The sequence below is a fragment of the Durio zibethinus genome, chromosome 12, assembly GCF_047325235.1.
Source record: "Durio zibethinus cultivar Kanyao isolate XHJ-2024 chromosome 12, ASM4732523v1, whole genome shotgun sequence".
Taxonomy (NCBI): Eukaryota; Viridiplantae; Streptophyta; class Magnoliopsida; order Malvales; family Malvaceae; genus Durio; species Durio zibethinus.
The window spans coordinates 25,327,886-25,340,661 of NC_143173.1; the positions used below are offsets into that span (position 1 = coordinate 25,327,886).

At 32.3% G+C, this 12,776-nt stretch overlaps 2 protein-coding genes and 1 pseudogene across 2 annotated transcripts; all 3 read left to right on the plus strand.

Moving 5' to 3' along the window:
- The first annotated feature begins 1,276 nt into the window (after nt 1–1,276).
- LOC111297832 (protein IQ-DOMAIN 2-like) lies at nt 1,277–4,002 on the plus strand (annotated as a pseudogene).
- A 1,047-nt stretch (nt 4,003–5,049) lies between these two features.
- Nucleotides 5,050–6,178, plus strand: LOC111297158 (mitochondrial import inner membrane translocase subunit TIM14-1-like). The gene is made up of 3 exons (XM_022891786.2): nt 5,050–5,119; nt 5,224–5,402; nt 5,597–6,178. Exons 1-3 carry the CDS (start codon nt 5,117–5,119, stop codon nt 5,745–5,747), a joined length of 333 nt encoding a protein of 110 aa, XP_022747521.1. The 5' UTR covers nt 5,050–5,116; the 3' UTR covers nt 5,748–6,178.
- A 1,553-nt stretch (nt 6,179–7,731) lies between these two features.
- Nucleotides 7,732–11,395, plus strand: LOC111297958 (ribonuclease MRP protein subunit POP4-like). The gene is made up of 7 exons (XM_022892571.2): nt 7,732–8,093; nt 8,305–8,381; nt 8,457–8,722; nt 9,235–9,303; nt 9,444–9,502; nt 10,121–10,222; nt 10,970–11,395. The coding sequence occupies exons 1-6, from the start codon at nt 7,883–7,885 to the stop codon at nt 10,219–10,221; spliced, it is 783 nt and encodes a 260-aa protein (XP_022748306.2). The 5' UTR covers nt 7,732–7,882; the 3' UTR covers nt 10,222; nt 10,970–11,395.
- The last annotated feature ends 1,381 nt before the right edge of the window (nt 11,396–12,776 follow it).

Genomic DNA, 12,776 nt, shown 5'->3' on the forward strand with positions numbered 1-12,776 from the left:
ACATATAATAAAAAATATTTGGTTCAAAAAAATGTTATTTATAATTGTAAATTATAATAAGAAAAAAAAAGTATAATAAGAACATGCAACATATAATAAGCAAATATTCATATAAAATAATTATTTATAATATAATTTTTTCTTAAAATATGTAAAATATATTAATAATCTAAAAAAGGATTTTTAGATGCAATATATAAAAACAAATTTTAAAATTATAATAAGAAAAAAATGTTATAATAAGAACATGTAACATATAATAAGAAAAAATATTTGATTGAAATAAATGTTATTTATAATTGTGAATTATAATAAGAAAAAATGTTATAATAAGAACATGTAACATATAATAAGCAAATATTTACATAAATTTTATATATTTTTCTTAAAATATATAAAATATATTAATAAAATATAAAAAAGATTTTTAAGTGCAATGTATAAAAAAAATTTTCAAAATTATAATAAGAAAAAATGTTATAATAAGAACATGTAACATATAATAAAAAAATATTTGGTTGAAAAAATATTATTTATAATTGTAATTTTTTTTTATATATATTGCACCTATAAGAACATGTAAATATAATAAGCAAATACTCACATAAAATAATTTTTTATAATAATAATTTTTTTCTTAAAATATATAATATATTAATAATATATTAAAAATTTTTATGTGAAATATATAAAAATAAAATTCAAAATTATAATAAAAAAATATTATAATAAGAATATGTAACATATAAGAAGAAAAAATATTTGATTGAAAAAAATGTTATTTATATTGTGAATTTTGTTTTTATATTTTGCACCTAAAATTTTTTTTTATATATTATTAATACATTTTATATATTTAAAAAAATTATTATTATAAATAATTATTTTAAGTAAGTATTTGAAGATATTAATTTTTTAGGAGTAAAATGGAGCTTTTTAACAGAGTTAATAAGTAAAAAGATCTTAATATCCTATTTATTGGAAATTTTTTAGATGAGATATTCATTTTTTTAAATTAATAGACCTAGTAAAATTATACTTAAAATTTAAGGACCTATCCATCTTTTACCTTTTATTAAAGTATGTTTCATAATCTCAAAATTACAGTATTAGTTACTCTCAATGTTTCGCTAATAAATTGTGGATTAGATGTTCAATTAATTGCTCCCCAGAAGTAGCTTTTCGACCATTAGTTAGACCAGTTTAATTGATTTGTAATTGATTTATCACTAATTCAGTTACTACTTCCAAATTAGATTAGATCAGTTTAGTTCTAATGGCGACGACCCCAGGTCCTCAAGATCAAAGAAAGCTCACTTTAGAAGCATTAGAGCGAAGGTTTACCATCGCGAAAGCTGAGCTTCTTCAACAACAGAAGACGAACAAAAAGACACCCGCTGTGGAACGTGGAAAAGAAACCTTTAGCAGTAATTCTTCTCTTCCCAACACATCCATTACTCCCTCCTCCAATTCCTCATCTCTTTTCTTTTTTATTGTTTATTTGACTAATTTATGTTTTCATTATGTCTTACATTTAGGAACTTTCTCTTTGTTGGGTCCCTCCACTTCCTAGGGTAGTTATGAATATTGTTGATTGTGAACATTTCATTATGTCAAATATTTAGGTCTTGATATGATATGAAGTTTAATTTAATTTGTAGATTTTGAAGAAAATGGTCAGGCTTATTCCCAGCTCTCGAAAACTATACATGAGAATTTGCTTCCAACTAATTCCAAGGTAACTATTTTCTGTTTGAATGATTGCAACTAAGACTTCATGTGACTGATGTATTCTTAACATCTTTTTTTGTAGTTTTCCAACAAAAAAGGAAGCATGGCTGATAAGATATTGCATGAACTTCTTCAAAGTGGGGATTATGCTCATAAATATATGCAAGGATCTAGAAGTATCAAAATTGACAATTGGATCTTTCATGATAATTACGGGCACGGGCGAGTTATGTCTACCGGCTCTCACATGAAGACTTTGAAGAACCACTCTAAGCGCTCTGAAAGACACATGTTCATGAAACTGCTTAAGAAATCTGGAGTATTTAAGTTGCCTAAGCTATTTAAAGTAAGTATTCTATATTCCATCAAGTATATGGCTGATGCTTTTTTCCCTTTTTTGATGTTGTAGGGCCATTATTTGCCTTTGTGTTGCATTGTTCTTTGATATATCAGGCTCTTTAGAGTCAACTCTTGCAGAAACATGCAAAAGAGTTGTAAACTTGCAGGTAAATCTGCTTTTTTCGCTGATATATCGGCGTGATTGACTTGCTTGAATTGGTGGCAAAGTTGGTAGTCTGGGCTTTATATCCTGGAAAATGTGATGTAGAAGTTGGACTGCTCCGAAGTGGGTTCAAATTTTTTCTCCAAGAACTGGTTTTTCTTACCTATATCCCATGATTAGAATTATCTTTATATCACAAACAAATAAGACAATTGATTTACCTATTATATACAGCATACAGGGGATTTTGGAGTGATTTCTGTCACTGCAGTCAACCTCAGTTCCCTAAGTGACTTTATATTTTCATATAACCATTTAGTTTCTGATCAAAAAAATGCCCTTAGCGTTTTCCAACAGTAGAAAATCATGTTGATTTTTGATAATGACTCCCTTCTGCTGAGCGTAGGTTTTGAATGTTTGAACAGATTGGGGAGGACTGGGATGACAGCCTGCAGTCAAAGGGACAAATTGAGGCAAGTTTACTGAGCAAGCATGAGGCCGCTATGAAAAGAGAAAGGGTTATGGCATAGTCATATACTCATCAGGTGACCTGGTCCTCTAATTTTATATATGCTATTGGAATACATGAAGAGCATCAAATATTTAATCTTTCCTCTGTGTTCAAAGTGTGCAAGCGAGAGATTTAACAACATCATTAAGTGACATGAATGAATGAATGAAGCATAACTGAATTACTTCAAAAAAGGTTTTCCATAGCCTGGTGATGAGGCAGTAAGTAGTAGTTTCTTTGCAACTTCTAGCATTAGTATAAATTATTATACTGCCAAATAGTTTAGCATAATTTAGTTGTGTCCGACACCTAAATATAACTTTTGCAGCAAACCTGGAAGAATGCTTCAAGATCTATGAATCCATTATTCATGGATCCAAACAATACCTCCTGGGGTTGGAGCTGGTTGGAACGATGGATGTCAGCCCGGCCATGAGAGGGTCGTGGCATGACAGAAAAAGAATAGAACAATGACCAGTCATTCGTAAAGAGTGGACGCAGCAACTTTGGAGGAGAAATCGGGAAAGCTTATGCTCGCTACCAACTCAATTAGGATAAGCAGTCCCTAAAGGCCAGCCAAAAGCCAAACCGAACTTTAAGTTTCCTATCCCCTTCTACTCCCGAGCCAGCTTCCTCACCTGCCCGAAAGCTGAAACAGGCAAGCCCTAGGAGCAGCATGGTTGGTCCAGATGATGACACAAGAAGCATACTCAGTGTGCAGTCAGAACGAAACCGGAGACACAGCATTGCAGTCTCCTCAGTCCGTGACGATGAGAGCCTAGCAAGCTCTCCATCACTTCCAAGTTACATGGTACCAACTGAGTCCGCAAGAGCTAAGACCAGGTTGCAAAGTCCCTTGGGACTAGAAGCCAATGGAACACCTGAGAAGGGGCCTATTGCTTCTACCAAGAAACGGCTTTCTTATCCACCTTCACCAGCCAGGCCAAGGCGGCACTCCGGTCCCCCAAAAGTAGACAGCAACATTACTGACACAGAAGTTGCTATCACGAATGGAAAGGGCAGTTAGTTATTTTATTTCTAATTAAAAAAAATGAAGGGAAGCAAACATTATATGGCTGTGGAGAAGTACAAAGGAGCAAAAAGAAGAAGGAAGAGACATGAAGCGAAGAGGAAAATTATAGTAATTTAATTTTTAAAGTTTTAATTCATTGTTTGCTTGGATTAGCTGACATCCAAAAATTCCTCCTCATACATTCCTTTTTTTTCCATTTATGTTTATGCCTTCAGGTGACAGAATGACATTTGTGATTGACAGCAAATCATGTCTAAATTCAGCTGACTGAAATTTCTTATGGTGTTTGCATTCTTTTTTATAAAAGAGACAGTTGTTTGGGTATTTGAGAAAATCGAAATAAGTTTGAAAATTTAGAATTTGGATTTGAACATATCAAATATCAAAATAAATCAATTATATTAAATTTGGAGGTTACGTATTTGTATTTTGATTTTTATAATATATTATACATACTTTTTTGCTTTTGTTTATCTTGGTTTTTGGTAGTGTTTAATTTCATTCTCTTTTCATTCTTGTGAGATTTATTTGATAATGGATGTTCATTCATTGATCAAATTTCTTTTAATATTTTCAGAACTTTGATAAAAGGTCACAGAAATTACTACTACTAATAGGAAATAGCAGCCATGTAACATAAATACGTAAAAGCCTAAAAAGCGGTTGGGGCAGGTCAAAAGAGCGGTGGGTAAGTATGGTCTCATGGTGGAGTTGGATCATGTTTATATTTGATATTAATAATCTATATTTTTATTTAAATTTAATTTGATTTGTAATTTAAGATTTTATAAATTTTTTAAGTTTGATTTAAATTTAAAAAATAAATCTCAAACTTATTTATTAAATTTAATTTATATAATAAAAAATTTTATAAAATAATTAAATTTAATTTAATAAAATTATATTCAATTCATATATATATAATTAAAAATAAAAATTAAGTTTAATAAAATATCTATAGTTTTTATTTTTAATTTATATATATAATAATTTTTATATAATTTATGTATATATGAAAATAAAAATTTATATATATGTTAATTAATACTTAGCTCAAATTTTAAATTTTTTGTATAAAGTCTTGTCCAAAATTTAAATGAATTTAAAAATTGTGGTCAAACTCTTTTAATAAATTTTAATTTTTTTGTTTAAATTCTTTAAAAATTTAAATGAATTTTTAGATTTAAACAAATAATTTGACCTTTTAAAAGATCTAGAATGTTCTTTATTTTTCTTATTAATTATTAAAAAATTACTTCATGGTAACAAAAACTATTTTTTTATACACCCTTCACAACAAAATCTTAAAAAACTAAAATCCGAACTCGAAACATCAAAAATGGTGAGTTGCTTCAAAAACAATCTTTTTCATATATGTTGAAAATTATTGATATTTATGTTCAAAAACTATTTTTTTTTCTTAAACAATTGGGGTTTTGATTTTAGGCTACTCCCTTAATAGCCGGACTTGCGGTGGCGGCGACTGCTTATGCAGGGAGATATAGTCTTCGTGCTTGGCAGGCATTTAAAGCAAGACCAGCGACAGTTAAAAGTCGAAGATTTTATGAAGGTGGGTTTCAACCTGTTATGACCAGGAGAGAAGCCGCTCTGATTCTTGGTGTCAGGTAATATTTATAATTTTTTTCTTAAAATATAAATTTTTTTGTTAAATTTTTTTGTTTTAACTCGTTGAAGTGGAAAGTGGATTTTAAAGAACTTGGTAATTATACTGCTATTTCATTTGCAGCATTTTATTTATGAGCTCTGTCTATTACAAATAATTTCAGATACACCATTTTCATTTACATTTTGTTTACAGAGAAAGTACTCCAACTGAAAAGATTAAGGAAGCACATAGGAGGCTGATGGTTGCGAATCATCCAGATGCCGGTGGTAGTCATTACCTTGCATCAAAGATCAATGAAGCAAAAGATATGATGCTCAGGAGAACCAACAATGGTAGCTTTTGAAGGCGTTGAGACTACTATGAGAACAGTTTGATCTTATATATTGCAAAAATTTATCATTCCAATAAACGTGTTTGTTCAACAATTGTAAAATAGTTGTAAAAACTATTAACTTTTATATAAATTCTCCAAATTTTAGTTTATAATTATGATAATTTGATTTGGATTCTTTCAAGATTTGTTCATCGTAATGGTTTTATTGAGTTCTAATTTCTTTTATGACAGATGGTGGCAAGATTATAGTAAAACAAGACAAGATTAAGATTTTAGTAAATTGGCACAAGAGCTAATTGACTAAATTCATCCAAACATTTTAAACAGGGAATCCATTATTTTGTGTTGTTGGTTGTTTTGAACTGCAAAGGTTGGTTTTTTTTTTTTTTTGTACATTTTTATTTTTTCTACAAAAAAGTAGAAAAATCATCTAGAATTTTAAGGCTCTAGGCCTTACTACTTCTAATAAATCTATTTCATTAATTTAACAATATTTGCAATCTCTTTCTTTAATCTAATAATATTTGTAGGAAGTCATATTGAATATAACCAGTATAAATTTGACTAAAAGTTCTGCTCATCAAATAATCAACATTTGTGTTGTGAATTCTATTGATTTTTTAGGAGTTTAAGAAAAAGCTAAGAAAGAAAAAAAAGGGAAAGTTGATTATAATTGATTATGTATAATTGTTCTATGTCTTACTTAATGTATGTACAATTACTCTTATTACTCAATGTTCTCTATGTTTGTTACTTCCCGTTTTCGAATTTTACTCTTAGCAACTCTTATGTTCGGAATAAGATGTTATCTAATTAAATCGTGAATTAAAAATGTCTGAAAAAGCGCTAAGATTATTTGGCGAGGCAATCCACTGAAAGTGAGGGGCGAACAAGAATGACGGAACCTCCCAAATAATGCTCTCTATGTCTATCCCTGAGTCCCTGTGTTGTTTGTTGTCTATGTTGTGTTATAGCTTGTTTTTCTTGTGTTCTAATTTGTACAAATGAGGAGAGGGTTCCTTTATTTATAATTAAACCTCCTTAACATAGGTCGTCTTTATTGTTTTAAGTGTGTGGGCATCACATATTTTTTAGACTGTTCCAGATCCTTAGATTCAAGCTAAGTTAGTTAGGCCCTTTCTAGAACCCTACAGCTTCTAGAGTTTTTATGAGCATTGAATCTGAAGGGTTCAGGCACTCTTACTGAGTGCTCGCACCTAGAGGCTCCCCAATCCTTCTGTGCCTTGGCGTTACTTTGCCGTCAGCTAGGACCTTTCAAAATCTTTCTCTTTTGGGAACTATGGGAACTATAGAGCCTGCACCTGATCTTTCTGAAACCTTTTGTACCTGTGCATTTAACCTATCTCTAGGCTATTCTAGAGTTTTCTGTGTTTGTCTGCCAGCACCATATTTCTGAGACATTCTAGATCCTTCCACTGACTTTCATATTCAACACCAAGTTGCTTACCACGAGTTTACTCCCACCCCTTGACCTTGGTTCTAACCCACACAGTTGAGTCTCGTATATATTTTTAAGACCTTAATCTCGATCCTTTCTGATTCTTTGTTAGTATCAACTCAAACAAACAACGTCACACGACCCATTTAGGTTAGAATTTGTACGCAGGTCGTGACACATGCACCTGCTAACACAGGAAGCCCTGTTCCTATAGAATTATCGAAACATGCCGGTACAAGATTTTAATGAGTTAAAATTTTATAATCTTTTTTAAGTCATCAATCGAAACTCAATCTCAGTTTTCAAACAAACCTCCTCATGAACAGATCAGCCCAATATTAAGCTCCTAAGACGGGGAGGCCTTCTCTTCATTTATCAAACTTTAAGCCCATTTGATGGGATAACAGATGCTAAGTCAAGTCAAGTCAAGTTTCCTCACCCAGCAATAGTTTGCCTTTCAGTATTGTCCAAACAATTCGTTGAAAGTCGCTGTCAGGTTCTTTTTAAGCTACAGTGAATGTTCCTCTAATAAAATGTAGATTAGATGTTCGATTAATTGCCCCACAACCGATTTTTCTTGGAAGTAGTTTTTGGACCATTAGTTAGACAAGTTTAGTTGATTTGTAATGGATTTATCACTAATTCAGTTACTACTTCCAAATTGGGTTAGACCAGTTTAGTTCCAATGGCGACTACCCCAGGTCCTCAAGATAAAAGAAAGCGCGCTCTAGAAGCATTAGAGCGAAGGTTTGCCGTCGCGAAAGCTGAGCTTCTTCAACAACAGAAGAAGAACAAGAAGACATCCGCTGTGGAACGTGGAAAAGAAACTTTTAGCATTAATTCTTCCCTGACCTACGCATCCATTGTTCTCTCCTCCAATTCCTCATCAAAGAGAGGTCCTCAAAGTTTTTACTTATCTTTCCGGGCTCTTCTCTTTGCACTTTTATTTGACTAATTTGTGTTTCCATTATGGCTTACATTTAGGAACTTTCTCCTTCTTGGGTCCCTCCACTTACCAGGATAGTTATTAATATTATTGATTGTGGACATTTCATTATGTTAAATTTTTTGGTTTTGATATGATATGAATTTCAATTTTATGTATAGATGTTGAAGAAATCGATCAGGCTTATTCCCAACTCTCGGAACCTATACATGACAATTTGCTTCCGGCTAATTCCAAGGTAACTTTTTGCTGTTTGAGTGATTGCAATTAAGACTTCATATAAGTGATGTATTCTTAACATCTTTTGTTGTAGTTTTCCAACAAAAAAGGAAGCATGGCTGATAAGATATTGCATGAACTTCTTCAAAGTGGGGATTATGCTCATAAATATATGCAAGGATCTAGAAGTATCAAAATTGACAATTGGATCCTTCTTGATAATTACGTACACGGGCGAGTTATGTCTACTGGCTCTCACATCAAGGCTTTGAAGAAGCACTCTAAGCGCTCTAAAAGCCACATGTCCATGAAGCAGCTTAAGAAATCTGGAGTATTTAAGTTGCCTCAAGCTATGCAAAAGTGAGCATTCTGTTTTCTATCAAGTATATGGCTGATGCTTGTTCCCTTTTTTGATGTTGTAGGGCCATTATATGCCTTTGTGTTGCATTCTTCTTTGCTATGAGGTGTAATTTTGGAACTCAGGATGTGGCTTTCCATTTTCACATCCTTTTAGTTGACTTAATGTTTTTAGACTTTAAGTCTTTAACTAGTCATTTTCTAGAAAGAGTGAGAATATTAGAACTGTTTGTGCATGTGTATTTGTAGATAGATTATTAGTGATAGTGGTCACCAATGAATGGTTTGTATTTTGTTCCAGAATTTAGAGAAGAATAGGAATAAACAGCAGATCTCTTGTTAAATGGTAAAATGTGAAAAATATGAGATTGCAACGAACGAATTTTAGTTAGCAGTTCTTTGTGAATGGTATACGTTCTGTCTCCTTTATTCATTTTTTGGAGGGATGTGGTGTAGAGATGTTGATCAATTCTTCCATTTATTTTAAAATATTTTGGTCCGTCTTTGATCTACAGGTTTGATACATTTAAACCAATGCATGAAATGTGGAAAGCCTACATGAATCAACTTCTTAAAATTACTGGGTGAGATATAATCTAAATTTATTTATGCTGGTTCTTCAGTCGTGTGGAGGTGGAGTGTAGTTTTGTCTTTTTCTTTTTTTATCTATGCTTATTAAATGTTTCTTTTTCCAATGCTATAACCATTCCACACTCAATTGCAGAAAAAATCAGGTTGCTCAATGTCTTCTTGGTGCAGATCTGCATAGAGCTCTTATTCTAGGTTAGACTATACTTATTTCCAGAGCAATACTTCACATTATTAGTGCGGCTTTATTTGTTTGTGAGGATACAAATTCATTTAGGCTTTACCCACTTGAAGCAACTTACAATTACATAAACTGTACCAAGATATATGGCTATTTGACAGGAATAGTTGGGTATTTGAATGGATAATCAGATCTCTTTTGAGGAACCTACATGTTTCGTATTGTTATGAAAGAAGTTATAGAACTTTTCTCACTGAAGTAGAATGATTGTGGAGAATACCAAAACGAATTTCTTTTAAGAAATCCCACAGGAGCTTACAACAAGTTCCTCTATAAGTATCCCTTTATCAATTTTTTGATCACAACTTGTCCGAAAATCAATGCAAAAGGCGAATTCATCTAATCCTTGTCTTTTTTGAGCCTTCAAGGTAGATGTTTTAGATTTTTTTATTCCCTTTTATTTGTTGAAAGCTTTGCTCTAAAATGGGTAAGAAAAAAAGCTATTTATATTCTATTTGGGTTTAGACCATGAGCACATCTACCTGCAAACAATATGAAAATTGTCTTCAATTTTGTTTAATTTCATTTTTTATTCAGCATTTATTGTAATCTTCCTCTTTATTTTCTGACAGTGGCCGAGTGCATGATAACTACTTTCACTGGAGTGAGTGGTATTATGATCCGTGAGACTGCAGAAACATTTGGTTTAGTTACCCAAGATGATAAAATCTAAGGTGATTCAGTCACCATTTTAAAAACTGTACTATTTCTGATGTTGCTAATTATATCTTCTTTTTGTTGATTATTGATTGTTTTGTTCTACCTGCACTCACATGCATATATTCATATATATATTTTGTATGCCTTTATGGTAGTATTTCTTTCTGTTAAGAAACACAAACTATGAAGCTCTACAGCTTAGAAAATAAATGTCCTTGGAAAAGTACATGTGTTTCTCACATGTTGCCTTTTCTTCATATATATATATATATATATATCTAGAGAGAGAGAGAGAGAGATAGGGGGAGGGAGGATACCTTTACTTCATTAGTGGTTGTCATTCAGAGCATGTGCTTTTTGACATGGTTACTATGTATAGAAGTAGATTATTCTTTCTCAAAATGTGTTAAAATTTTTGCTGAAGGGTTCACCTGTGAAGTTCTAGTTTCTTTGTCGCATACCAAAAAAAGACTTAAAGAGACAGGAGTATCAATCTTTAGTGTGTTTTTTGTAATTTACCGAGATCACATCCATGCCAGGGTTCAAACTCTCTGTTCCTTGAGAACTGGATGCTGTAGAAGGTATTTATGGTTAAGACTTGAATGCTTTTAGGAACTTTCTAAGGTTGACTCCATCTTATGAAATTGATATATTAATTTTTGTTCAGTCGATTTATGATTTTCCATTTCTTTCTCTATACTCGTCCATATAGTTTACAAGGAAAATAAGGGTGATTAATCATTCAGTTTTGCGCTTTGCAGTTGTGCCAAAAAAGGTATCTGTCTTCGTATTCCAAGTTAATTGCCAGAAAATTACATTACAAGGGGACAAACTCACTTCAAGAAACTTAGGTTTGTGATGTTTATCTTAAACATCCCATTCAAGTTGGATAGGAGAAGGCCACAGAAATTTTGTAGCATTTTTATCTTAAGAGAATTTATCAAAAGAAGAGAATGGCTGCTTCTTACAGACATGCTCTATCAATATGGTTAGAGCCTGGTTGTGGACAAAGTCTGTACAGAAAAAAAGAGGGAAATTTTTGTATTGTTCCTTACGTGCTAAATTTTCATACTACATATTGTTTCTGGATTTAGCACCTTTGATACTAGGAAAACTGAAAACTAGGTGCTTTAAGTAATTTTCTGGCAACTTAAAAGCAGAACAGTAGTACTGGATCCTTTCTCTAATTCTTCAGTAGGGTAATCAATTTTTGGGACTGGCTAGTGGTGTAATCGAGTCGAGTCGATACAGTGAGAAGCTCAAGTTCGAACTCTTCTAACTCAAGGCTCAATACTCGATTCGAATTCGATCAAGTTTCATTTTTCTAACTTGAGCTCGATTCGTGATCGAAATCGAGCTACTCGAATTCGTTCGATTAATATGTTAAAATAAGCTCGATTTTTATATTCGATAAGTGTTCAATTATTTGTGTTCGAACTCGAACTCGAATTTAAGATATTTTATTAATTAAAATAATAAAAAAAATTTTAATATAAAAGCTCGATTCAGCTCGCGAGCTATTCGAGTCAAGTATAAGAATATTCGAATTCAACTCGATAATAATCGAATCGAATTCAAGTTTTATTCGAATCGAACCAGAATAACTTGTGAGTATTAATGTATCATTTACACTCTTAGCACTAATTGCAACAAGCTTTCATTCATCTCATAATTCAACGAAGGGGTCCCTTTCCTTTTCTCTTCTGTTTTAGTCTAATGTCATGTGTCATGTGTTATGCGTCAGTATGCATGAATAGAAGGGTTTTGAGTTAAAAGGGAAAAAAGAAAGAGGGACTTGTTCAGACGGCAGCTTCCTTTTCCATTAATTTGCTTTTCTTTGTATTCTCTTGGGTAACGATTTCAACTTTCAAGTACCTTCCCGGACAAAATGCTGACAGCCCATCTCCAACACCAATTGTCATGGCTGAACCTGATCCATCGTCCGAGTTCCAACATTCCTATCGGTGAGATGATTCTGCAACTTTAAATTGGTTTACTCATCGTTCTACCTGAAGTAACATTGCTACCATGGAAATGGACACGAGCATGCGTAAATACAGGCGACTTACAGTTACAAGAAATTGATGAAATTTTATTTTCTTTTAATATTTAAAGCTACCAGGATTTAAATTCTTATCACTGAAACTGAAAGTATAATATTTTATCAATTGATTACCTAACTATTTCATTGAATAGGAAAAAAAAACAAAATCGGGTTGTTTAAAGCGAAAAACTGAGTGCATTAAGGCTTGCTACATTTTGTGACCTTTGAGTCTTTGATATTGTATACAATAACAAAGCATGGAAGCACAGCTCTCGCATTCAAAACAGTGAGTTCTTCCGAGCATTCCGATTGATACTTGGACAAACTTACCACAGAATCAAAGCCACCCTCTCGTCCATCCACGAGTCCTTGTCCACGACATCGAGCAACTCTTCCTGCAATTACTCTGCAAACTACAATGGCATTCCTAGCACAAATCTTACTCACAACACATTCAGTCACAACTTTTCTATGTGCTTGTCGGCCGTTGTTGCTTAATGCGACAGATTCATCACCTGCCGATA